Source organism: Balaenoptera acutorostrata, chromosome 3 (genome assembly GCF_949987535.1).
Source record: "Balaenoptera acutorostrata chromosome 3, mBalAcu1.1, whole genome shotgun sequence".
NCBI classification, from domain to species: domain Eukaryota; kingdom Metazoa; phylum Chordata; class Mammalia; order Artiodactyla; family Balaenopteridae; genus Balaenoptera; species Balaenoptera acutorostrata.
This window is the reverse complement of record NC_080066.1, coordinates 103,657,250-103,680,870: the sequence shown is the minus strand read 5'-3', so window position 1 is coordinate 103,680,870 and position 23,621 is coordinate 103,657,250. Positions and strand designations below refer to the sequence as shown.

The 23,621-nt window shown below is 35.6% G+C and overlaps 1 protein-coding gene across 3 annotated transcripts in view; it reads left to right on the top strand.

Annotated features, from left to right (window-relative positions):
- The window catches only part of KATNBL1 (katanin regulatory subunit B1 like 1), a 58,152-nt gene extending 34,756 nt beyond the window's left edge, over positions 1–23,396 (top strand). The window contains exons 2-11 of one of the 3 annotated variants that reach the window (XR_009007579.1): positions 6,397–6,527; positions 7,473–7,513; positions 8,983–9,262; positions 13,179–13,312; positions 14,007–14,057; positions 14,146–14,235; positions 14,579–14,668; positions 15,477–15,570; positions 17,120–20,573; positions 21,261–23,396. Coding sequence is in view for 2 of the 3 variants with exons in the window: in XM_057543422.1 (XP_057399405.1) it covers positions 6,411–6,527; positions 7,473–7,513; positions 8,983–9,262; positions 13,179–13,312; positions 14,007–14,057; positions 14,146–14,235; positions 14,579–14,668; positions 15,477–15,570; positions 17,120–17,152 (930 nt within the window). In the remaining variant the exon portion in view is untranslated. Of the gene's footprint in view, positions 1–6,396; positions 6,528–7,472; positions 7,514–8,982; positions 9,263–13,178; positions 13,313–14,006; positions 14,058–14,145; positions 14,236–14,578; positions 14,669–15,476; positions 15,571–17,119 lie in introns of all 3 variants that reach the window. The other 2 variants (XM_028166066.2, XM_057543422.1) reach the window with 2 other exon arrangements.
- The last annotated feature ends 225 nt before the right edge of the window (positions 23,397–23,621 follow it).

The following is a 23,621-nucleotide window of genomic DNA, read 5'->3' as shown; positions in this document are numbered from 1 at the left end:
TTTTTTTTCCTACACTTGCACTCAGGTGGTGAGTAGTCTGGATATAAAATTTCAGGTTTCCTAAGAATTTTGAAGGCATTGTTCTGTGCCTTTATCATTTGTATGTGACTTGGTTTGGATTTTAGGGGGGTTTTGTTTATTTGTTTATTGTGTATTTTCACCTTCTCTGGTTTCTCTGGTGCTCTGAAATGTGACAATGTGCCTTGTCGGTCTATTCTCATCTGCAATGCTGACCCTCAATGTGCCCTTTTTTTTTTTTTTTTTTTTTAAAGGATTTTCTTATTTATTTATTTATTTATTTATTTATTTTTGGCTGTGTTGGGTCTTCGGTTCGTGCGAGGGCTTTCTCCAGTTGCGGCAAGCGGGGGCCACTCTTCATCGCGGTGCGGGGACCGCTCTTCATCGCGGTGCGCGGGCCTTTCTCTATCGCGGCCCCTCCCGTCGCGGGGCACAGGCTCCAGATGCGCAGGCTCAGCAATTGTGGCTCACGGGCCCAGCTGCTCCGTGGCATGTGGGATCTTCCCAGACCAGGGCTCGAACCCGTGTCCCCTGCATTAGCAGGCTGATTCTCAACCACTGCGCCACCAGGGAAGCCCTATGCCCTTTTAATTTGGGAATTCATGTCCTTCACCTGTGAACAGTTTTCAATTATTTCTTTGATTTCCTCTTTGCTTTTTTCTGTACTCTTTCTGAAATTCTGTTTATTTGAACGTTGGTCTCTGTAAACCAATCCAGGTTCTTTTAAAAAATCTTTTTACCCTACATTCTAGGAGATACCCTCAACTTTCTTTTCCAACTTCTATTGAGTTTTTCTGCTATCTTATTACATCCTATTTTTAATTTCCAAGAGTCTTTGTCAGTTTGTTTTTTCTCATTTGTGTTTCGTGGATGCAATTTGTTCTTATCTCTTGAGGATTTTTTGAAAGTTGGGTTTATTGAGATGTTTACATGCAAAAAAAAATAAAAATTCATACTATTAGAGTTTTGACAGGTAACTACTACCATAATCAAGATATAAAAAGTTCTTTGGGGACTTTGACCATCACTGATATCAGTATTGTTAGGAGTGTGTGTGTGTGTGTGTGTGTGTGTGTGTGTGTGTGTTTCCTCTGGGACTGATCAGAGTTCCCAAAGAAGCATCTTCTGTACTCTTCCCCTGGAGTATTTAAGCCTGGCTGCAAGCCTCTGTGAGGCATGTGGTAGAAAGAAGGTTAGAGGTCTTAACATTTAGTATGTAAACTTCCACTTGATCGCCCTGTTTAGAATATGTTCCTCTCACCCTCATTTGTGCCTGGTGTTTCCCATCCCAAGGACTCTGTTTTAGATTTTCCATACAATAAAACTCCAGTTTTTTACTGAAATGGGGAAGGGGATCTAGGACTCTTAACTGTGTCTTAAATGGATATTCATTCATTGTACTTGTTCTTAAGCCCACCTTTATCCCACTTTTTGAGGTCCTCAGTATTGCCAATTTCTGAACCTTTGGGGGATTCTGCTTTTCACCTTTCCTCACTGATGCTTTTGGATTTCGCTTTCTCAGATCTGCTAAGTCATTTATCACTTATGCTTTGCAGTTTCCAAATGTTGTTGCCATTGCCTCATCTTCTATTCTTTGCCCTTATGGGGTTTATGCCTTTAAAATCTTCTGGGCTTCCCTGGTGGCGCAGTGGTTGAGAATCTGCCTGCTAATGCAGGGGACACGGGTTCGAGCCCTGGTCTGGGAAGATCCCACATGCCGCGGAGCTACTAGGCCCGTGAGCCTGCGCGTCTGGAGCCTGTGCTCTGCAACAAGAGAGGCCGCGATAGTGAGAGGCCCACGCACCGCGATGAAGAGTGGCCCCCAGTTGCCGCAACTGGAGAAAGCCCTCGCACAGAAATGAAGACCCAACACAGCCAAAAAATAAATAAATAAAATAAATTTTAAAATCTTCTTTACTGTCATTGTAATAGGGTTTCAGGGAAAGGTAAAAATAATTGCATGTGTTTAGTCCATTATCTTTAACTGAAAGTCCCCCTTTCTTTCAAAAACAAAACAAACAAACAAAAAAGCTTACCTTGTGGACAAGACCCTTTATGATCTAGCTCCTGCCTATCTCTCCAGCCTCATTTCTCACTCTGCTGCCACACACCCCCAGCCTAAGCTCTAGTCACATGCATCTACTTAACAGATTGCTAAACAAATCATGTTGCTTCATGCCTTTCAGTTCTACACATGCTATTTTCTCAGTGTGCTATTTGCCCTAGAAGACTTTCCTCAGTGGAGATTTGCTGACTTGCATGGGTGCCCCTCTGTCAGAGTGCTTATTCTATTACTGCAATTATTTATTTACTTTTTTAAAAGTCTCATCCTAGAGGTTTCGTGACCTGGGGGCACAAGTGGATTGGCTGTCCGTGAATTAGCTGCAAGAAATCGTAAAATACCCTGAAATTGATTGCAGAATTTCCTGTGTTTGTGTATAGTTTTGGAAAATTCTCTAAGACAGATTTTTTTTTTTTTACTAAGAATGTGTATCAGAAAAACCTGTGGGGAGGGGCAGGGAGGGAGAGGGATGGACTGGGAGTTTGGGGTTGGTAGATACAAACTATTACATTTAGAATGGATAAACCACAAGGTCCTAATGTGTAGCACAGGGAACTATACTCAATATCCTATGATAAACCATAATGGAAAAGAATATTAAAAAAGAATGTCTCTATGTGTGTAACTGAGTCAGTTTGCTGCACAGCAGAGATTGCCACAACATGGTAAATCAACTGTACTTCAATAAAAAAATTTTTTAAATGATAGAAATACCTGTGGGGCTTTCTAAAAATATAATTGCTTTGGGCTTTTTTCCTGATACCTGCTGAGTTATAGTCTGAAATTAGGGCCCAGAAAGATGTATTTTCAAAAAGCTTCCTAAATGATTCTTTAGAACAGGATCTCTGTCTGCCATCTACATTAACTCCAGGGCCTGGCATATAAAGAATGCTCAATAAATGTTTAAAACAAGAATGAGGGAGAAACTTGGGTTTCAGGGCATGACCTGAAATAAATTTGCTATGTGAAACCTGAGTGCAAGTGGGAAAGTCACCAATATCCTCTGATACATTAATGAAGTCACAGCATCTATTTTCTGCCCTTTGGATATAATTGGAGGAACAAAAGAATGTGGGTTATATTTTTCAAAGATGGAAGAAAGTTTTGGAGAGCTAGCTGCACGAATGAAAGAAAAATTTAAAGGTTGGGCATAAACAAGTCAGATATATATAGTCTGATTTTGGTTCCCCTGGCTGCTTATGGTTGTATATGACCCAGTGATTTGATTCCAAAAATTTAGGCTTCCGTGCATTCAAATCTCAAGATACCACTACTATTAGACCTGATTTCATAAACTTTAATAATATATGGCTAGTGATATGGAAAATGGGGAGATTGACATATTGTGTTGGCAAAAAGTACATGCCATATTATTGTAACTGGTTGCAACTTAAAAATGAGAACAGAAAGAACTTTACTGGAATCCCCTGCCTTGTGCTTCCTCTATGTTTAAGGCTTTTAAAAAATGTATAACTGGGCTTCCCTGGTGGCGCAGTGGTTGAGAATCTGCCTGCCAATGCAGGGGACACGGGTTCGAGCCCTGGTCTGGGAAGATCCCACATGCCGCGGAGCAACTGGGCCCGTGAGCCACAACTACTGAGCCTGCGCATCTGGAGCCTGTGCTCCGCAACAAGAGAGGCCGCGATAGTGAGAGGCCCGCGCACCGCGATGAAGAGTGGCCCCTGCTTGCCACAACTAGAGAAAGCCCTCGCACAGAAACGAAGACCCAACACAGCCAAAAATGAATAAATAAAAATTAAGTGAAACTCTTTATTAAAAAAAAAAAAAAGGAAGGCATTCCTTTATAAATAAGTGTTAACACTAAAAAAAAAAAAAATGTATAACTTAGAACTACATTCATACCTCAGAGATGTTGGAGGTTTGGTTTCAGACCACCGTAATAAAGCAAGTCACACAAATTTTTTGGTTTCCCATTGCATATAAAAGTTATGTTTACACTATACTATATGTAGTTTATTAGGTGTGCAGTAGCGTTATGTTTAAAAAAATGTACATACCTTAATTTAAAAATACTTCATTGCTAAAAATTGCTAGCCATCATCTGAGCCTTCAACAAGTCGTAATCTGTTTGCTGGTGGAAGGTCTTGCCTCAGTGTCGATGGCTGCTGACTGATCAGGGTGGTGGTTGCTGAAGTTGGGGTGGCTATGGCAGTTTCTTAAAATAAGCAGTGAAGTTTGCTGCATCAATTGACTCTTCCTTTCACAGATGATTTCTCTGTAGCCTGCAGTGCTGTTTGATACCACTTTACCCACTGCAGAACTTCTTTCAAAATTGGAGTCAATCCTCTCAAACCCTGCCGCTGCTTTATCAACTGAGTTTGGCAATATTCTATATAAATTCTTTCCCGTCATTTCAACAGTTTTCACAGCATCTTCACTAGGAGTAGATTCCATCTCAAGAACGCATCTTCTTTGCTCATCCAGAAAAAGCAGCTCCTCATCTGTTAAAGTTTCATCATGAAATTGCAGCAATTCAGTCACATCTTCCAGCTCCACTTCTAATTCCAGTCATCTTGCTATTTCTACCACATCTGCAGTTACTTCCTCCACTGAAGTCTTGAACTCCTCAGAGTCATCCATTAGGGTTGGAATCAACTCTTCCAAAATCCTGTTAATGTTGATATTTTGACCTTTTCCCATGAGTCACAGATGTTTGTAATGACATCTAGAATGTTGAATCTGTTCCAGAAGTTTTTCAGTTTACTCTGCTATAGCCTTACAAAATATATTTTGTAAGTAATATGACTTGAAAGTCAAAATTACTCCTTGATCCATGGGCTGAAGAATGGATGCTCTGTTAGCAGGCATAAAAACAACATGAATCTCATTGTACATCTTCATCAGAGCTCTTGGGTGACCAGGTGCATTGTGAATGAGCAGTAATATTTTGCAAGGAATGTTTTTTTCTGAGCAGTAGGTCTCAACAGTGGGCTTAAAATCTTCAGTAAACCATATTGTAAACACATATGCTTTCATCCAGGCTTTGTTGTTTCATTTATAGAGTTCAAGTAGAGTTGATTTAGCATAGTTCTTAAGGGCCCCAGGATTTGGGGAATGGTAAGTGATCACTGGCTTCAACTTAAAGTCATCAGCCACATTAGCCCCTAAGAAGAGAGTCAGACTGTCCTTTGAAGCTTTGAAGCCAAGCTTTGACTTCTCTCTTAGCTATGAAAGTCCCAGAAGGCATCTTCTTCCAACAGAAGGCCGTTTCATCTCCATTGAAAATCTGTTGTTCAGTGTAGCCACCTTCATTAATTATCTTAGCTAGATATTCTGGATAACTTGCTACAGCTTCTACATCAGCACTCGCTGCTTCACTTTGTACTTTTATGTTATAGAGATGGTTTCTTTCCTTAAACCTTATGAGTTAACCTCTGTTAGCTTCAAACTTTTCTTCTGCAGCTTCCTTACCTCTCTCAACCTTTATTAAAGAGAGTTAGGGCCTTGCTCTGGAATAGGTTTTGGCTTAAGGGAATGTTGTGGCTAGTTTGATCTTCTATCCAGATCACTAAAACTTTTCACCATGTCGGCAATGAGGCTTTTTTGCTTTACCATTCGTGTGTTCACTGGAATGGCACTTTTAATTTCCTTCAATAACTTTTCCTTTGCATTCACAACTTGCCTAACTGGTGCAAGAGGCCTAGCTTTCAGCCTTCTTGCTTTTGACATGCCTTCCTCACTACACTTAATCATTTCTAGCTTTTGACTTAAAAGGAGAGACTTGCCACTGTTCCTTTCACTTGAACACTTAGAGGCCATGGTAGGGTTATTCATTGACCTAATTTCAATATTGTTGTGTCTTAGGGAATAGGGAGATCCGAGGAGAGGGAGAGCGCGGGGAATAGCCAGTCAGTGGAGCAGTCAGAACACATACATTTATCAATTAAGTTCACCATCTTATGTGGACAAGGCTCAAAAACAACTACAGTAGTAACATCAAAGATCCCTGATCACAAATCGTTATAACAAATATAATAATGGAGAAGTTTGAAATATCATGAGAATTACCAAAATGTGACACAGACATGAAGTGAACAAATGCTGTTGGAAAAATGGTGCCAATAGACTTGATTGATGCAGAGTTGCCACAGACTTTCAATTTGTTAAAACAAAAAACAAAAAAAACACAATATCTGTGAAGTGCAATGAAATGAGGTACGCCCACGTGTCCTTTGCTTTACTTGTAAGCCTCTTTTACATAGCGTAGAGCTGTTGTATTTTTATGTGTGTTAAGGAAAGGATCAGGCTCTTTTGCTTTTTGTATTTTCCATTTATTATTTTTATTTTTTGTCTAGGTATTTAAGAGATTATGGCATCTGAAACCCACAATGTTAAAAAACGCAGCTTTTGTAATAATATTGAAGATCATTTCATTGATGTTCCTAGAAAAAGGATCTCTAATTTCACTAATAAGAACATGAAGGAGGTAAGTCAGTCCATGGTTTCTAGGAATGGGTAAGACAGTATCTCAGTCTGTTTGGGCTGCTACCCAAACAGAATACCATAGACTGGGTGGCTCATAAACAACAGAAATTTATTTCTCACAGTTTTGGAGGCTGAGAAGTCCAAGATCAAGGCCCTAGCAGAGTTGGTATCCAGTGAGGGCCCACTTCCTGGTTTATAGATAGCTTTTCTCTACTTCCTCATATGATAGAAGGGGAGAGAGAGAATTCTCTGGGCTCTCTGTTATAAGGACACTAATCTTATTCATGGGGTTTTACTTTTATGACCTAATCACCTCCTGAAAGCCTTACTTCCTAATACCATCACTCTGGGGGTTAGGATTTCAACAGAGGAATTTTGGGGAGACACAGTCATTCAGTTTGACACTATTTAAACTGCTAAGTCTATGGATACTTCTGGTTAAAGTGTTTAAACAATGGGAGGGTGACAGTTCTCCTCAATCTGCCAAAATTAAGTAGAATTAATAAAATAATTGAAATCTGTTTGTATTCCAAAAGCTCTGAAAACTTTTTGGCAGTATATTGTTTTGATACGGTATAATTTGAATATTTTAGTTTAATTTTAGAGGAATCACAGAGATGCTTTTTGTTCACCATTGCAAGGCTCATTAGCACTGATATAATTTCTTAAAAGCATATTAAAATTCAACTCATTTATTTAGCACTCTGTATATATAATATGTGACTAGTAGCGTGGAAACGAGCCAGATGGGTATGTTGCGTTGTTAAAAATACGTACATACAATGTTGTTGTAACTAATGATTGAGAGTACAGCATCAGTACAGTAAAAGCTTTAATCTGAAAAATTTAATAGTTCAATTTCAGACTTGTTGACATTAATCACAAAGTTTACATAGCTTTGTTAAGGAACTTAAATATGCTGCAACTATCTACTTTAATTTTTCAGGTTAAGAAATCTCCAAAACAGTTGGCTGCTTACATAACTAGGTAAGAGCTTCTTTAAAGTTTGTGGGAAACAGCAAATATTGAAAGCTGTGTAAGAGTGAAAATAGTGGGGGAAAAAAGTATTGTCTTCTAGTATAATAATATTAATTTATTGTCGAACAACTCCTTTGGGCCAGGCGCTGTGCTAAGCATATCAATATTAGATAGGTATCATTACCCCAAACAGTTGATAAGTAAAACTAAAGATTTGTGATTTCTTTAGGATTGTACATCCAGAAGGTGGTAAAAACGGCATTTACTCTCAGATCTGCCGAACCTCAAAGGCGCTTTCTACTAAACCACTGGTTCTCAAAGTGTGTGATCTTTGGACCCTGGAGGGCCCAAAGGCCTTTCAAGGAGTTTGTCAGGTCAAAACTATCTTCATAACAATACTAAGACATTATTTACCTTCTTCATTTCCACTCTCTTACAAGTGTACAGTCGAGTTTTCCAGCGGCTACATGATATTTGATATCACAATATATGGAATGCAGAAGCAGATATGAGGATCCAGCTGTCTTCTGTTAAACCAGATATTAGAGATTTTGCACAAATGCAAAACAGTGCCATTCTTCTCACTATATTTTTTGTTCATTTGTTTTGGAAAATAAAGGATTTTTAAAAAAATATTCTATGTAGTATGTAATGAGTTTATCTTTTTCTTTTTCTTTTCTCTTTTTTTTTTTTCCGGCTGTGCTGCGAGGCATGTGGAATCTTAGCTCCCCGACCAGGGATTGAACCCACTCCCTCAGCAGTGGAAGTGTGGAGTCCTAACCACTGGACCGCCAGGGAATTCCCCCGAGTTTATCATCTTTAAAATGAATTAACAAATTTTCTGTTTTAGTTTCTGATTCATCAAACATCAGTAGATATTGCCCACATAAAAAAAATTATTTTGAGACCTCAATAATTTTTAAGAGTACAAAGCGTCCTGAGGTCAAAACATTTGAGAACCACTATACTAAACCATGAGATGTGCTCAATAGTATTTTATCTTATTCAAACAAATTAAATGTACTTCAGCTTAATTGAAATAAGTGTTCTCTTTTATTTTATATTAAAATATATATTCAGACTTGCCTGATTCAAATTAAAATATTCAAACTTGCTCACTTATTGTGTCACTTTGTTAGAAAAAGATTAGGTAACTAGAAATTGTTAAAATTTTCATACTCCCTGAATGCCCTGTAACATTTCATTTTAAAAGTATCTAGTTATTATGCCTCTTCATTTTTTTTTTTTTCCTTTTGGTATAAAGTACCATCCTTTTCATTGTTTTCCAGATGGTTTGTAACTTCCCTTTTATTTTCCTCTTCAATCTAAGAGTTAAGATTTTAAAAAATTATTCTGCTTACTTCTAATTTTAGTGGATTGTGATCACAAAATGTGGCCTACTAAATCTTTCTCTTTAAAAACTTTTAAAGGTTTTCATACGGTTCTTTTTCATTTAAGAAAATCAATTCTTTTTACAGAACAGTTGGACAAGCTGTGAAAAGCCCAGATAAACTACGTAAGGTGATCTATCACAGAAAGAAAGTTCATCATCCTTTTCAAAATCCTTGCCACAGAAAAAAGCAGTCCCCCAACAGCGGGGGCTGTGACATGGCAAATAAAGAGAATGAGCTGGCTTGTGCAGGCCGCCTCCCTGAGCAAGTGCGGCAGGGTAGTCGACCATATCTGGTGAGCCCCAGTGATTCTGGTTCTTCACAGACAGAAAGCCCATCATCAAAATATAGTGGGTTTTTTTCTGAGGTAAGTCATTTATATAAGCTTAACTTTATTTCTGTTTTAATACTGGCTTTTTCCTTTGCCATAGTCTACTAGCAAAACAGTTCACTGCTGATTGAATTCAGACTATTTGAAAGACTGTAGCTCCCTGAGACAATATTCTAGATTAACTAAATTTGAATCAGTTGTTTATTCCTTTTCCAAGTTAGTGATATCTGAGATGGAGTGAAATGATTAACAAGCTGCTGTAAATATCCAGAATGGAAAGTTGGCCAGTAGAGACTTAAAGTCTTTAAAAAGGGAAAAGAAGAAATCTTGCCTAACAAGTGGACCACAAAAGCCAGTTATCCAGGCACATTTTGCTGGGCTCTCAAAATTGCCATTGGAAAGTTTTTTAAGGCAAACCTGCTTAGTTTTGCTGTTCTTCTGGCTCAGGCAAAGTTAGTTGTTTGAACAGGTTCACGGGAATTGTTTTGGGTGATAGAAATGTTCTAAAACTGGACTGTGATGATGGTTGCACAACTTCATAAATTTATTAAAAATCATTGAATTACATACTTTAAATGTGTGTGAGTTTTATGGTATGTAAATTATACCTCAGGAAAACCATTTTTTTTAATGGTTATTTGAAAGAATGGTTTGTTAAAATTTATAAACACGACGAGTTTACAATAATAATTATTACATGTTTATTGTATATGTTATAGAAAATAAATCCAAAGGAAAAAATTATCCATAATTTCAACATTTGTAAATAACAGTATTAAATTTTTGATATGTCTTTTTTTTCTTCATATTATATTGTTTGATAATTTGATTTTTGTGTTTAATAAATTTGAATATTTTTCCATGTAATTAAATAACACTTCTACAGTTTTTTCCCTTCCAGTTTTATTGAGATATAATTGACATACAGCATTTTAAAAGTTTAAAGTATACACATAATGATTTGACTTAACTACATCATGAAATGATTACCACATTAAGTTTAGTGAACATCCATCATCTATAGATACAAAATTTTAAAAATGGAAAAAAATTTTTTTCCTTGTGATGAGACCTCTTAGGATTTACTCTCTTAACAGATTTTATATATGAAATACAGCAGTGTTAATTATATGTACCAAGTTGTACATTACATCCCTAGTGCTTATTTATCTTATAGCTAGAAGTTTGTACCTTTTGACTGTCCCCCTCCAATTTCCCCTCAGCCACGCCCCACCTCTGGTAACCACTAATCTGATCTCTTTTTTTGTGAGTTTGTTTATTTGTTTGTTTTGATGTATAATAGACCTACAACACTGTGTTAGTTCCTGGTGCACAGTGTAGTGATTTGATATTTCTGTACATTTCAAAATGATCACCACAATAAGTCTAGTTACCATCTGTCACCATACAAAGATATTATATAATTAATGGATACATAACATTACATTGCTTAAATTTACCTTAATTTCTTTAACTATGACTTGGTAAACTTAGTATTGTTTCTATCTGGCATGACAGTTTGAAAAGCATTTTCTGTGGCATACAAGCAAAAAAAAAATCTTTTTATATTAAAATGGTCATAAGTATGTAGATGAATGAAAATGAGCATCATATGCAGGATAATAATTACAAGTAAATAATACAAAAGAAAAGTAGAAAACAAAGTGTTATTAACTAAAACCATAATGAAATGATGCAAAGATTCCATTTGCCAGTAGAAGTGTTCCTGTGTAAATAAGATCCTGGGGGAGTTCCCTGGTGGTCCAGTGGTTAGGACTTGGCGCTTTCACTGCCGTGGGACTAGGTTCGATCCCTGGTCAGGGAGCTAAGATCCCGAAAGCTGCTCAGAGAGGCCAAAAGAAAATACCCTGGAGTAATAGAAAGTTAGTAATGCTAGGAGAGGTGAAGGAAGTGTGTATGGTATCTGTGAGAAAAGAGGGAGCAAGGAGAATTTAATAATGAATTTTATGAGCCCTGGAGAATAGGATACCTACAGGTACGTAAACCTTAGTGTTACAGAGGATCACTATCATACTAAGTCATTCACAAATATTTATTGATGGCTCCTTGCTGTGCCGTGCATTCTGCAGGCTCTGAGAAATGGATTGGTGGGTGAAAAACAGACACTGCCCCTACTTTCATGTAGTTATGGAAGTGACGAGGCTGACACAGATCAGAAAATCAAAGAAACTACATACCCTGAAGGAAAAGAACATGTGACTATATAGTCCAGAAATCTGGCCTAGATTGGGACCTAGGTTGGTTCTTCAGTTGAACTGAGGGAATAAACATGCTCAGTGAAAATGCCTTAAAGCTGCAGTTTCACATTTGTATTAGTGCCGCAGTGTGGCATTTTTTCCAGGGCTTCCTTTAACCTTGCTCCCATTTCACTACTTTTCACAAACCTGCATTAACCTCACAGTTAACTAATGGGTTTATTGATTGTTCTTTTGTTGTTTCAGATGTTTTTTCCTGATTGACTAGTGCCTGCTCTAAAAACCTAAATTTAAAAGTGATGCTATATTATTTTGTCAAAGTTCAAATATACATAACCTTTTCACCCGACAGTTGCACTCCTAGGTATATACCCAGAGAATTGAAAACATAAGTCCACACAGATATTTATGAACAGATGCTTATAACATTTTATAATAGCCAAAAGTGGAAACAATCCAAATGTCCATCAACGGACTATGGGTAAATAAAGTGTCATATTCCATACAATAGCATATTATTTGATCATTAAAAAGGAGTAAAACACCAATATATGCTACACGGTATATAAATCTTGATCTTTCACACATCATGCTATGTGAAAGAAGCCACACACAAAAAAAGGCCACATATTGTATGATTCAATTTATGTGAACCGTCCAAATTAGGTAAGGTCACAGGGACAGAAAGTAGATTAATGGTTGTGAGGAGCTGGAGAGAGGGGAGAATGGAGTCCAGGGTTTCTTTTGGGAGTGACGAAAAGGTTGTAAAATTCATTATGGTGGTGCTCGCACAACTCTGTGAATGTATATACTAAAAATTACTGAATTGTACATTCAAAATGGGTATGTGAATTATATCAATCTGTTATTGAAAAAAATTGGATATAGCTGTTCCAGTTCTAAAATTAATCCTACAGAAGGTTTTGTACACATGCACATGTTTATATACATAAGGATGTTCATTGATGCACAGTTTTAATAGGGAAAAACCAGAATCAATCTAAAATTATGGTACATAAAGACTGGAGAATATGTAATTGTTTTTTAAAAATGAGACTGATCTATGTTTTGACATTGAAAAATCTTCGTAATGTGTGTGAAAAAACAAGGTTTTCAAAAATACAGATATTAGAATATTTTAATTTTATGTCTACCTAATTTGTCTCTGTCTAGAAAGTGGCTTGAAAGATACTTACCAGTCTGTTAACTGTGGTTACTCCTGAGGAATGTTAGTTGTTTTTGTGGGCAAGTAGAGAATATTCACTTTCTATTTTATGAAGTTTTGTGCTACTTGAACTTTTTACAACAGGAATATATTACCTTAATTATACAGAAAAAAATGAATGAATGAATTTAAATACTTGTCACAAAACTCAATTTCTGTGGTTCCCTACTCATGCTATTTAGTTGGTAATGACTAGCCTATATGTTTACCTTTTTATTTAATACACATTATAAATTAAATCCTAGGTTTGTAGGTGAGTAAAAATAATTTATTCTATGAACTATTGAGATTTAAAAGGAAAATGGTAGCAAATAAGAAAAAGTATTGATAAAAAATAAACAGGTCCTAAATTTATTCAAATCATTTGTTTACTGTGTTCACTGCAATATTCCTTTTTGTGGGCCAGTAAAAGGAGTCATCTTTGCCTAATTTTAAAATATGTCTACCAGAATAATTTAATTGAAAAAAATGGTTTCACGTCATATCTCAATGTGCTTTTTTAACAAATTAGATTCCTGCCTTTCAGGTTTCTCAGGACCATGAAACAATGACACAGGTTTTGTTCAGCAGGAATTTGAGATTGAATGTAGCTTTAACTTTCTGGAGAAAGAGAAGTATAAGTGAACTTGTAGCTTATTTGGTGAGGTAAGTGTGACTCTTTATGGTTTTGTTCAGTAAAAGTAATTTCCAATGTATTATCTAGAAGTGCCTCTTCTTTTTTATGTTATTACTGGCTAAAATTTTGAACTTCCTATGTTTAGCCTCAATAGTAGCAGTATGGTTTATATTACATTTATCTTCAGTCTAAGAGTCCAAAATACAGAAAACCATCTGTTTTATCAGATTGAACAAAGCTGTTACCTTCTCTGATTAAGATTCTTATCTATAAAACTAAGAGACACCATTATGGGAAAACCAACCTTTTAAAAATCCCCTTTGAGTGAAAATTTTAACTATTACCTTCCTCACTGTATTTAAGTCTCCTCACATGTTACCTTGGTGAGGCCTTCCTTGACTACCTTATTTAAAAATACGTATTTCTTCATTCCCTATCCTTCTTTCCCATTTTATTTTTCTCCATAGCCCTTACCACCATCAACATGCTTTATATATTTCACTTGTTTATTGTCTGTCCCTGCCCTCTCCACCTCCTCCCACACTCACACACATATTGAAATACAAGTCCTATTTCTTTGTTCACTGCTGTATCCCTAACACCTGACTCATCATAGACACTCAGATCATTTGCTGAATGAGTAAATTTCTCAAAAGCAGTGTGAAGGTTATAATATGAAAATAAATAAGGAAATCAGCTATCCAAGCAATTTTGTTCCCACAGGATAGAAGACCTTGGAGTTGTGGTGGATTGCCTTCCTGTGCTCACCAATAGGTATAAAGAATATTTTTCAGAAAAAAGTACATTTAAAGAAGGACAAATTATGACCTGTTCATAATTTTATAACTTAGTATTTATTTAGTTTACAGGAGGAAAAACAATACATCTCACTTGGCTGCTGTGTAGACTTGTTGCCTCTAGTAAAGTCACTACTTAAAAGCAAATTTGAAGAGTAAGTGCTAATCTGAATCTCAATTCATTTTTCTCTTTCAGCATCCTTGATTTTGTGCCTTATAAGTGCATAGTGGTAGACTGAGCTCCATGAGACATACATGGTTTCTGTTTTCCAGGAGCTTATAGTCCAATTAGGAAAAGAATATGGAATGACTAAAGAACAATTATAAAGCTGTCTATAAACATGTTACAGAAAGTATAGTTTTGTGAAAGTAGTGAAATAAATTTTTTAAAAGGGAAAGATAAGCGTGTATGTGTTTTTTGAGGGGAGTAGAGTGTCATCTTTTCTAAGGGCTTCTTGGATGAAAACACTTGAATTTTGTAACGAAATGTCATTTCAGATATATAATAGTTGGTTTAAACTGGCTTCAAGCAGTCATAAAAAGGTGGTGGTCAGAACTATCATCCAAAACAGAAATTATAAATGATGGGTGAGTATACCTTTAAACTCATACTAATAAATTTTTTTTCCAGGAAAAGCAGCTTGATTAAGCTAGGTGAGAATTTTATTTCATGATTATCAGTATATAATACTTATTCTCTTCATTTTCAGAGAAATATTAAATTGGGATACTGTTCATATGTGAAAAGTTGAATTCCAGAGCCCAGTAACCCCCTGTATGTATTGTTCTGGCAGAATCCTACCCTTCATTTTGGGAGGCAAAAGCACAGCAGTGGTTTAACCCTTATATCCATTAGAAAGGAGTGAGAGAGAGAAAAAGAGATGGCTTTTAGTGGAATAAGATTGAGGCACAGGAATGGAGTCATCCTGCGGGGTCCTTTGGCTCCCAGACATTAACATGAGAATCCAGTGTGGATGATTACACTTCTAAAAACTGTATTATAATCATAATTTGAGTATTGCCTTGATGTGAAAATGTGTGGGTAGTCTACCAAATGAGCCAGATTATCATGAAGCTACAAAAAAAAAATCTCCCAACAGTTTCCTTTAAATCCATAATTTGCTTTGTAGCCTCTCAGAATTTTCCCACTTTCCCACTTCATACTCGATTGTCTGAATGTTCCAAATGCCTGTTGTTTTCTTACTTTCTTTAACAACTAAGTAACCTTTAATTTCCATGATTGACATGTACTAGTTTAAAGAGTTGCTTGACTTCAAATGGTATAATTGTATCCTAAAAAATACTTGAAAATTTTAAAGCTGTTTTCATGAAGTGTATTTACTACCAAAGTCCATATCTTACTATATTTGCATTTTTTCTTCTTTTTTTCTCCTAGAAATATTCAGATTTTAAAACAACAATTAAGTGGATTGTGGGAACAGGAAAACCATCTTACTTTGGTTCCAGGATATACTGGTAATATAGCCAAGGTAATCTATAGTTAAGCTTAATTAAAAATTAGACATAATGTAATAGTATTATACATTCATAAACGAACTCTTTCAAATGTCCAATTCAGTACTACTCTAATAACGTCTAAAGTCAATTTCATATTTATAAACGCTTAAGGTCCTCTGGATATGAATATGACTTTGGCGAGGAATACAGGAATTAGTCATTGAATGTGTTTCATATACAGCCACAGAAATAATGTGGTAGTAGGTATTTAATGACCTAACTCCAATTAGAGAAAAATATTTGAAAAAAGGTTAAGAAGGCAACTGAAAAGACAGTGCTACTCAGGAAGCAAGGGGTGAGGAACATAATCAGTTTGGGGGTATTTTTACTTGGCTTTTGCTAATGTCATGCTTTTTTGGGAAAGTTAAATTGCTCAAATCACAGTATGAATTTGACATCGTTCTTTATTGATTTGCTTGTCCCAAAGGAAAAGGTACATTGTTATTTTGGATTTTAATATTTAAACTCCGAAATAGTTTTGTTAGTTAAAATATAACTGCAGGAAAAAAAATCACTGTTAAGAAATATTTCCACCCTTGTATTGGGCATACTGCTATCATATAAATGGGTATTAGCCAGAAATATAAAAATTTTCTTTGGTTTAAAAAATTACAATATTTATATTTATGTCTTGGACTTACTTATAAAATTCTTCTTGGAATACCTTCATGAAAGGAAGCATAATGATGTCAGTAAGAGGATTTATGTCTTGGACTTATAAAATTCTTCTTGAAATACCTTCATGAGAGGAAGCATAATGATGTATCAAGCAAGTGTGTTACCACTGTGTATAATTTTACTGTGTAGAATTCTTAATGATGAAAATGTTATGAACAGAAATCAATTTCCTGAAGTTTTTTTATTGTTGTAATTTTAATTGTTGTTCTTTTGATAATAGGAGGGAAAATGAAGTAAAAGTTGATAGAAAATAGAATACGTGATATATCACCTTGTTCTGGAAGTGCCTTGTCTTCTTAGTAGTAGAACTGAAAAATTGTTTCCTTAGAAATTTGCTTTCAATTGTAATTTTTTATAAAGGGAGAAGCTTTATTGTGAACATAACCTTAAGATACTGTATTTATTATTACAAACAATATTGAGTGATTAAAAGATCTATGAAGTTCCTTAACCTATGATAAAACCTCTTTTACAATATTAAACCCTCAATGCAATTTTTTGAGGGTAGAAATCAGAACGGCTATCCTCAAGCTGGTCTAGAGTTTATATAGCACTGAAGGAGTTGCTGTGAATGATGTAATGATCTTGCTTAGCTATAAAAGCAGAGTTGTTTGATCACAGAGACTAAAACATTCACTAAGCACTTTGCAAACACTTATTGAGCACATGCTGTGTGCTACAAAAGTGCAGATAAAATGTTGAGTAAGACAAATCTTTTGCCCTCAAAAGGTCACAAAGGGAAACAGGCAAAGCTAGTGACCAAAAGGGAGAAGAAAATGGGGTGTGTGTATGTGTTGTATTTACAGTGCTGGCTAATGAAATGTTTTTGTTTTATTCTCTAAGGATGTAGATGCTTATTTATTACAGTTGCATTGAGAGACTTCATCTACTAAATAGCATTTGGTTATTCAAAACATCCCTGGACTATATGATTTCCCAAAAAAATGTCTCAACTGAGAACTGTGAACTGTGGAAGAAATCAAAACCATTTTTTCCTTTAAAAAGCCACATAATGAAACCACTAATGAAACGCTAAGGATCTACTTCACATTGAAGTGGAAAAATATCCAAAAGGAGCAGCTTCAGCTTCAATGAGGTGAAAGTGCACTATGAAGATTGTTCACCTTTGCTGCAGTTTGGGATTTATATGGTTATTTGGTAACATTGTTTAAGAACTACTGGGTCTTAATGCAATCCTGCATAAGAATATAATTTATACTATGTGAAAAATAAGACAGGACTTATTACTAGGAACTATAAAGACCAATCATCATTACTTTTTTTAAGATTGTGTTTTATAAGAAAACACTTAAATGTGTGCAGCTACTATTTTCTTATGTTGGAAAGACTTTGAAAGTTTAAACCATCATAGCAAATAATCAATACTCAAAGTTTTTTGTTCACACTGAGATACTGTGTATGCAGAATGCCTTAATTATTAATAAGCCAATGTGTATGATACCAATATCTGTTTAAGAAAATTAAAACCAACCATGCTTCTGGCATGATAAAATCATGGAATTAAATCAGGGGTTTCCATTCATGTAGAATGTTGTTGTTAAAACTTATTCCACACCATTCTTAAAACTTGAGAATATTTTTAGTATCTCTGATTTTTTTTTTTGCCAGAATCATGTCATGTGTGTACGTGTTATTCCCATACATAAGAAAAAGGTGAATATGTATTTGTATGAATGCTTAACTGGAAATGTCCATGGAGTTGGCTAATTTATATTCACTTTTTATTGTATATAGATTTCTAATATTTTCAGTTCTGTATCATTTAAGTTTTCTTCATCTGAGTAAATTCACTAAATATTTCTATTTTTTGCTTTTTTAAATTCTGATTTTATATGAATTCTAATTTTTTTCACTACATATGTTTAAAGAATTGCATACAATGCTTTAGAATTGTTTACACTTAGTGCTGACCTTGTATTTTAAATTCCAACACTTTACTACCTCCTCCAAAGGTTGGTATGAAATGCCAGCAGACTGTATGAGGTCTTTTTTTTTTTAATACCACTCTTAGTATCAGTGAATGTCTTAACATTCTGGAATGTCTTAACAGCTGTATGCATTATCTTGAAAGTGGCTGGGGTTAAATGCCACTCTTGGCATACATCATCTCATCTTTAATAAGCCTGAGAGGCGTCTGAGCAAAAATTCTGAGTAATTGAATTTCTGTGCAGTAATCCTTCAAGCACTTGAATGTAAATCTTTAGCATTTATCCAATTAGCCACTACTGATATGAATCCAAAACAAGCATCTTTCTTGCTTTAAAAAATGTTATTTTTTCACTGAGTTCTATTTTTGTGTAGCTATATTTTATATAGCTATTTATTCCTTACAGTGAACATCAATTGTAGTAACTGGTTATTCTCTAAAGTTTTTAGATTAGAATAATTTCAGATTACTGCACTTCTGAGTTTTGAGAGTTGAGTTATTTAAGAAGTCATTTTTCAGCAGATGGGAATTTGAATTGTAAACCTGCGTCATCTCTGTGAAACCTTAAGATCATGAAATACAACCCTTCTTTGTTCCTATTCCTTTTAGTTTGCACTCTCTTATCTAACAGTTTCAACCAGTCAGCGCAGTTGGTGCATGGTGCTAATGAGGCTAAGGACAAGAGTTCAGTCCTTTTAGGTGTTTGTTAACTGTACACACATACACAGAACTATTCATGGCTACAGATTGCACCTTCTCTTAGGTGTCCATCTCACAGATTCACTCTTGGTCACAAGGAAGATGGTGTGTATAGCATAACACAAACCCTTCACCTCAAATGGAAAGATAACTCAAATAATTGGCACATGGGATACTATAGACTTTAATCTAATATTTAAAATAATATTAAAAATAATGTAATATCTAAAATTCTGTGTCAATATAGTTTTCTCTGGGTAAGATCAATGACTAAACATTGTCCTCTGAAAATCAAACTTAATCAAACTTCAGTAAAAATTAGGTACAAATACAAATGAAACATATTTTTTAAAAAAAGGTATTATCCTGTTAATGCTGAGTTTGGGTTTGTTAAAGAAGAGTAGATAATACTTCATTTTTACATACTCAGAGCCACATAAGGCAGCAGTCTTTATTTAGCTCACAAATATTATTCAGTGGCACACACTCCCAATTTCTGTTCTTGGCCTTTGCAGTTTACCTTAGCACCTACCTCTCTCAGTTACTGAGTTATGATTAGTATTAGGTGATTTTAAGATTCTTGGATAAAAGATGTTGGATAAGTAAATATTGTTGAACTCTTAAGTTGTTATCAAGCCCTTCTCATGCTGTTTAATTAGAACAGTGTTGATCTCCAGAAAGAGCCAAAGAAAGTGTTTACAAAGTATTTTGGCTGTTGTATTGACCTAGATTAGGACAATTGCTGTCTGTCATCGCTCTTTTGTTGCTGTGTTGCTAAGCAGTATAACTGAAGGACTACCCAAGGTCTCTATGCCTTTCTACCTCTTCTACCTTCTTCAGTTTTCTGTTCGTGACTTTCTAACTTTGCAAGTCCAGGGACAGGTAGTTTTTTGAGATGGTAGAGGGTTATAATCAAGTAATTTGCTTCTTCTAGGGATAAAGTAAATGGTTTTATAATGAGTGTTCAGAATAAAAGTTAAAAGTTAGGAGGCAAGCCTTATCAGATGGTTTTTAAAACTAATCTTTTGGCAGTAATTTCAAAAGTAATTGACATACATTATTTACATGAATCCTGAGGTGTGAGAATTTGGATATAAATATCTATATCTACTTTGAGGGATCATTAATATCAGCACGAACTCTAAGGGCTACTGAGGAAGTAAATCCTAATGCCCCTAAACATACTTGGTACATGTCATGTCCTAACCTTAAAAATGCTTGTGTGGGTTCAAAGCTATATATCTGGACTTTGAAATAGTTTTCTCAAATTTAGAACATTTCTATATTTGGCAAGTTGTTGATATAATTACTATCAATGGAAAACTAATTTGAGTAATGATTATTAGCTATTAAATGCTGATAATAGAAATTATATCTAAATGTTTATTTAGTTACTTAAGTTAGTCAAGGAGCTTGAAAAAACAAAATTTAAATTAATATTTTGGTAGGTCATTCCCAGTTATTTTTCTTCCTATTTAAGAACAAAATGGTAATGTCAGTTGCCTTTGTTGATTTAAAGAAAAAAAAATAGAATCACAAGCAGCTGACTCAACTGGAGTGATCTATTTGGATGCACTACTTATCTTTCAACACAGACTTTTATTTTCTAGATTATTTTCAGATGAAACTAGTATTGCTGGACATTTGTTGGTAGGTATTTACTCCTATGTTATTCTTTCTCCCTTAATTTTTAATTCTTCTAGCTATGGAAATTGTCATAGAACTTTGTGACACACTATTCCCCCCTCCTTTTTCATTCTGTAACAGGCACATAGAATAAAAAGTTCATCCTTAAACACTGTATGGTTCTAATTTGTAATATAGCTTGATTGATTCAGTAACAGCACCAAGTATAACAATAAAAATAAATACTGCATATCGTAAACCCAGTATACTGAGTACATTTTCCAGTGCTGTACTTAATATATAGAATATTGTAGTCATCATAATTTTCTCTGGGTCAGATCATTGACTTAACAGTAAATGCTAAAATCAAACTTCAGTAAAAATTAAGTACAAATACAAATATATACCACAGTATTTTCTCTTATAGACTATAATTAATCATAAAACATGAAAAGACATAGTTACTGTGTACCAGTAGTTCTATGAAAGGGCAGCCCCACAGCTGCCAGTATTTTTTATAGCAATGCTTATTATATATTCTTTGATATACAGAATTACTATTCTCTGAACTATGAAGAAGTTTTCTGTTGGTAGATGCCATGAGTCTAGATAAGGAGTCAGCCCCCAAATGTACTTTGTGTTCAAGTTCTATGCTTTACAGTATTCTGTATTTTCATTCAGATTTAAACCAGGATTTTTTTTTTTTTAAAGGTCCTGGACCTGGCCAAGACTGTTGTGAAACTATGGATTTATACAAAAGCTCAGAAGAGTTGATCCAACTAGAGTGAGAGTCCTGGGATACACTGAATTGCTACAATTACTAGCCTCTAGAATTACTGTATTGCATTTATTAACCAAACTTGCAACATGGGGCCTGGATTGGAATTAGACTTCACTTTCCAGAAGTCTGGAGCAGAATTTGCATCCATTTACTTTTCTACTTTCATTTGAAAAAGAAAGTGAGGGGGAGGAGGAGAAAGAGAGAGAGAGAGAAATGTAAAAACTTCATTAGACCTCTGCATGAATTAGTTGAACGGGTGAATGAGGACCTGCGTCACCTCTCATTTGCCCTGCAGTAACCCGCTGGTTCCTCTGTGTACACCTGTAGCTTAGGCCCAACGACAGCAAAAGAAATGCAAGTTAACACCTTCCTTTTAGGTAGGTTCCAAAGCTTACAAAAGGTTTAGAAGATGCTTATCTTCCCCTCCTTTGCCATCCAGATTCCTTTCCCCTTACTTAGAATATAGATGACAAGAAATCAGTGAAGGGGAGAAACCAGTTCACTTTTCAATCTCTTGAAGGCCCCCCCTGCCTCTCCCTTAGACATAGGTATTCTTCAAGGTTCTGTCTTAGGTTCTTTTCTCTTCTCCCTCTACCATTTCCCTGAAAAAAACATTGTTTATTCCCATGGCGTCCTTTATCATCCACATTAATTGTTCTCATTTGGGGGACAGAAGGGAAGTCATTTTTTGACTGATCAAATAGGCATATGGATCTTTTTTTTTTTTTTAAGGTTGAGAAAACACTGAATTGTATGTTTTATCATTCTCAAATGTATATCTTGCTCTAAACCCGACTCAGCGCATACACTATATATCCAGTTGCCTACTGGAAGCATCCACTGGGATTATCTTGTAGACATCCTAAATAAAGTGTACCCAGAATTGACCTCATTCTCCACCTCCACTCCCTTGCCCCGAACCTGCCCCCCAACCCCCTCTCCTACCACCACCCAGGGGGATAAAAGTGTTGTGTCTGGGTCTTGGATTTCCATTCTCATTGAGTATTCCTAATATCAACAATTATCAAGCCACAACCCCATGAGTCATCTTTGAATCATCTCCAAATCGCTCATCACATCCTGTTGGTACAACCCCCTAAATTTCTCTCATCTTGCCGCATCCCTCCACTTCTGCCATTACTTAGTCTACATTATTCCAGCAGCCTCGGGACTGCCCTCTCTGGCATTCATCCTGCATCCCTACAACCTATTCTCCACACATGCTCCCCCAGAATAGTCTATGTAGAGCACAAATTTTACCGTGTCACTCCTTAAGGCCACTTAGGAGAGAGTCTAAACAGTATGGTTTACAATCTCGACAGTGCCACCTTTCTCCCTTCTCCTCCCAATGCTCCAGCTAGAATGAACTTGTTTCAGTTTCTGAAAAACATTACACTTCCTCTGCAAGGGTTGTTTGCCTGAACACTCTTCTCCCAAAGTTCACCCATTTATCATGTTCTTGGCCTTCAGGTCTCAGCTTAAACACAGTATTTCTCAGAGACTTCTCTGAAGCCTCTTCAGCTACTAGAGGTCTCTGCCACAAGTCTTTCACCTCAACCCTGTTTTTAACTCTGTGTAGTGTATTGTAATTGTTTATCTGTCTTCCCAGGTAGACTGATAGCTTTATGAGGCCAGGGTCTGTGTTCTCTGTCACATCCCCAGTACCTAGCATTTACCTAGCCTACCAGTAGTAGGCATTTAATTCTTAGGAATAAAAATGCAAGGGTGTGGCATCTTTGGGCATACACTGTGTGAGGAAGTAATTTAGTAGTCCAAAGCTATTGTGTGGTAGCATAGCAGCTAAAAATGAGTAGTTATAGAATCAAAATATCCAATTTTCTTCTCTCGCTTTTTTGTTTTATGAAATTGGTTTATAAATGTTCATGCTGCAACAAAATACAGCCTTAGCTAAAATGTGTTTGATTCTTAAAAGATGTTATATTTATTTCTCTATGGTATGGTTTTACACTCCACACAAGACCCATGCAAGTAAGGACCATCTATAAAGTTCAAAATTAAGGTATTTTCATGTAATGTGTAAAATACATAAATTTTCTTGGAATTGATGTTTTATGTTTCTCTTCTGTTTTTATCTTAAAACAACTGAGAATTGTGAGGTTTTTTTCTATTAGTTCCTTTTTAAAACTACAGTAGCAGTTCATACTTATTTTTGAAAATAGAATAAGAAAAAGAAGAAAATTAAATACCCATAATCTCATCCACCTAGAGAGGAACCACTGTGTCTATCCTTCCAGATTTTATTCCATATGTATGCATATTTTTAATGCAAA